Raw genomic sequence first — 4080 nt, 5'->3', positions numbered from 1 at the left:
CGAGATTCCAGAACTTCGTGGAGGAAGACTCGAATGAGGAGAGAAGGTTGAACCTGGATCTACTGGATGAGGTAAGGGAAGAGGCGAGATTAAAAGCTGAGGCGGTGAAGAGAAGGATTGAACGAAGATATAACTCGAAGGTGATGCCGAGACAGTTCAGAGAGGGCGACCTGGTGATGAAGAAGGCCCACTAGTACGAGATGGAGAATAAGCTGTCGCCCAAGTGGACGGGACCGTTCAGAATAACCGAGGCGCTCGGGAACGGCGCCTACCGCTTAGAGACATTGGAAGGAGGGGCGATTCCTCGCACCTGGAACGCCACGCACCTCAAGTTATATTACAGTTGAGAACTTTGTAAGTAAAGACAAACACGAAGTTATATCACAATCTTTCTGTTAAAACAGTTTGAAGGGGGCACTCTTTTCCCTAAGGAAGGTTTTTAATGAGGCCACCCAATAAAGAAGAGTTTTCGAAGTTTGAAGTTGTTTTAGATTGCACGCTTATAGTTTTCCGAAAGTTTTGAAGAAAGACCTTGTCACTTATATGTGATTTAAGGCAAGTTAAAGATATATTGCATGCTTTCTAAAAAGTTAAAGTCCTCATCGTCTTTCGGCGATCGGAGGCACCAGTTAAAAGACCTCAACGCCCTCGCGCGTCCTGAGGCGAGATAAAGACCTCCTCGCCGTCGAGCGAGTGCAGGTGAGAAAGAGTGAAAAGTCCTCAGTGTTTCTGGGGGAGAGGAGATGTAACCCATGGGGCAATGTAGAGGCACCAGTGAAAAGTCCTCAGTGTTTCTAGGGGAGAGGAGATGTAACCCCTGGGGCAATGTAGAGGCGCCAGTGAAAAGTCCTCAGTGTTTATGGGGGAGAGAAGATGTAACCCCTGGGGCAATGTAGAGGCACAAGTTAAAGACCTTCTCGCCGATGAGCGAGTTCAGGCAAGATAAAATCCTTCTCGTCTCGAACGAGTTCAGGTATGGTGTGAAGAGTGGAAGAAGTTTGGAGGGTGGCTAAGGTAGGTTCGAAGAGAACGCCTAGCCACCCGGTCTCTTGTTCTGAAGCTCAGGGAAGTAGAGAAGGATCCGAAAGGCGCCTCTACCCCCAGATAAAGGAACAATGGCCAAGTTGAGAAGGCAAGAGGAAGCTGATATCGCCAAGAGTCTTTGGCGACCAGGAGAAGTTCAAGCAGTGGCGAGAAAGTCAAAGACCCGTTTTGATGAAGCAGATCGGGTGAGCAATGTCTTAAGCCATTAGTTGAGTTGAAGTTCGTTATTTGAAGAGCGATTTTACGCTAAGGTTCATTACCTTGAAGTTACAAGTTGTTAGAGTGTTATTGTTCGAAAGACGGTGGTTCGAAGTAGTTAAGTATAGAATCGCGCTTACAAAATTGCTAAGTTAATTTCTTGAAGAAAATTATACAACAAGAGATAAAGCAGACGAAGAAGTTACTAGAAGAATACAAAGACCTTATCATAAAGTAGACATCAGTTTAAGGTACATGTACAGAAAAAGAGAAAGTTTATTACAAGCAGATTGGGTAAGGGAGAAAGCATAAGATCGTGGATGGAGGGAATCAATCAGTCTTCAGCAGGAACAACCTTCCCGTCCACCACCTCGTTGTTAAGAGACACCATGGTGAGATCTAAGTCGGGGTATAGGCAGGCGAACTGTTCCCCGGTGGCCTAGAATCCAGCAGCAAGAATCTGGGCAGAGCTCAGATCAAGTTCTTTGATCTGTTTCTTTAGCCCCTCGTTCTGCTGCTTCAGCTCTTCAGCTTGTTTCTTAAGTTCTTCAATGGTTTCCCGAGCTTGAAGAAGGTCTTCAGCAACCTTCTTGGATTCTGCTTGCACCTGACCCAGTTCTGCGGCGATCTTCCCGTTTTCTTTGTTGGCTTCAGCGAGCTTGGCCACGGTGTCGTCTCTTTCTTTCTCCACCTTCCCCAAGAAGACCTCCCGATCGGCTGACCTTTTTTCGAGGTTCTTTACCTTGGCGGCGTCAGCTTTGATCAACGCCTCCAGGTCAGCCACTTTGACGTGATAAGGTACCAGCTTACTCTCCAGCTCAATCTTCTCTTGAGCCAAAAGCTGCACCTTATGGCGTAGATCGGTGGCCTCCTTGCGCGCCACCCGGAGCTTGGTGCTCATAGCATCTTCTACTCGGGAGTGTTCGATCTCGACGAGTGTAAGATTGCAGGATAACCTCTCCGCCTCAATCCTTATGGTGTTATTCTCAGTTTTGGAGTGCGAAGAGGTCATCCTGGAGCTTCCTGGTAGAACTCTCCACAGCTTTAGATATGATGGAGGGGAAATCCTCCGCCATCATCTTCAGTTTTGCTGAGAAGGGCTCCCATACCCTTTTGACCTTAAGAGAGAGGTTTTGCTGGTGGAGGCACCGGGGGGGGCTTGTTGTTGGTTCTCGACGCCACCTTCTTGCGTTGGTTGTTCAATGAGTGCTTCTTGGCGCAGTGGCGACGTCGGGGATTCAGTGATAAGGATTGGAGAGTTGTGAGCACCTTCATCCCCGGCTGGTGCGGCGTTTGCAGTTGAAGCGTTTGAAGGAGGACCCCCTCCAGCTGATACATAAGGCGTGGAGGCGCTCGGGGGGTTCTCCATGAAGTTAGGCTCGGTGGCCTCAACCACAGGAGGTGCGGACGCCAGTGGAACCGCTTGGACTGGCGAGGCGGGAGCTGGTGGAGGAAGCAATGTTGGAGGTGGAGCTGGTGTGGAAGGTGGCGTTGATGTTGGAGGAGGAGGTGGAGCAGATGGTGAAGAAGGCGCCACCCTCTTCCTCTTGGTAACAAGGCCATCTTCAGTCGCCTCGTCGTCCTCTTCTTCTTCCTCATGAACCACTTGAGGGGTTTTCCTCTTTGGTTTCCTGAGGATAAGTTTCTTGCGCTGGTTGGCGGGCTGGGCCTCGGAGGAAGTTGGGCCTTTGGGTGGCGATCTGCCCTGTGCAGCGGCGATCTCCACCACTGAGTTTGGCATGGTCTGGGAACCCGATGCCAACCCGTGGGCTCGGGCGAGCGCCCTCAGTTCAGCAAGTTTGCCCTGGCCCAACATACGATCTGCATAAAGCAAAGATGCATGGGTTAGCTCGGAGAGAAAAATAAACGCATAAGTCAGTATGCAACAAAAGCAGATAAGAGATGCAGAAAATAAAACCAAAGTCTTGTGCACAACACACAAGATGCCCAGAAACAGTTAGCAGAGGTAATGTCAAAGTAAAGACTTGGACGTTGAGGTGCGTTCTAACCTATGCGAACTTCGAGTTGATCTTCGAAGAACTCATAGGAGATGAGTGTAGTAGTGAGGAAAGTAATATTGGCGTCTGCCACACTCTTCCAGAAGAAGCATAGGTCCTTGTCCAAAGCACCCATGCTATCAGGACTTCTTGGCCTCCTGAAGCTTCCCTTGGACTCTTTGTTCCCCTTGTTTACCCAGTACAAGGGGAAACCGTCGAGCAGTGAGGCGTCCTTGTCGTTTGGGCGCACCTGGACAAACTTGCCCTTCCAGTCTTTGTAAGATTGCTGGAAGATAGAGATGATTGACCTCCCAGCAATCCCATTAAGGCTCACCCACAGGCGATCTCCTGGGTGTCTGGCTTCGAAGAGGAAAAGGAAGACGTCCACTGATGATGGCAACCCCAGATGGTCGCACATGATCTGGAACGCCCGCACGAACGCCCAGCTGTTGGGATGGAGCTGGGCGGCGGCAATGTCGAGCTCGGTAAGTAGCTCTCTTTCAAAGCGAGTGAAGGGAAACCTAAGTTTCACCTTCTTGAACAGGGTGGTATATATGAAGCAGAACAACCCGCCGGTGTTCCCTTTGTCGTCGACGCACACTGGCAAGTCGGGGGGGCAAGGTAGCACCATCATCTTGTTGTCGTGCTCCTTGTGGAACGATAGGTGAGGCTCGTCCCCTTTCTTCAAACGAAGAACTGCCCCAGCAGAGTTTACTGAGGAAGTTTCCTTCAGCAAGGTCGGGGTGGCCCATGGGTATAGTTTTTTGAAGTCTGGGGAAGGAACGGAGGCTCCTACGGCGACAGGTGGAGTAGCCTGAGCCAGGTTAGAGCGGGAGGGTGC

The 4080-nt window shown here is 50.2% G+C and overlaps 1 protein-coding gene across 1 annotated transcript; it reads right to left on the bottom strand.

Annotated features, from left to right (window-relative positions):
- Nucleotides 1-1681: 1681 nt before the first annotated feature.
- LOC137834246 (uncharacterized) lies at nt 1682-2254 on the bottom strand. Its single transcript, XM_068642308.1, has one exon. The coding sequence runs from the start codon at nt 2252-2254 to the stop codon at nt 1682-1684; it is 573 nt and encodes a 190-aa protein (XP_068498409.1).
- Nucleotides 2255-4080: the final 1826 nt, after the last annotated feature.

Source organism: Phaseolus vulgaris, chromosome 5, assembly GCF_000499845.2.
Source record: "Phaseolus vulgaris cultivar G19833 chromosome 5, P. vulgaris v2.0, whole genome shotgun sequence".
NCBI lineage: Eukaryota > Viridiplantae > Streptophyta > Magnoliopsida > Fabales > Fabaceae > Phaseolus > Phaseolus vulgaris.
This window is presented reverse-complemented; position numbering and strand designations above follow the sequence as displayed.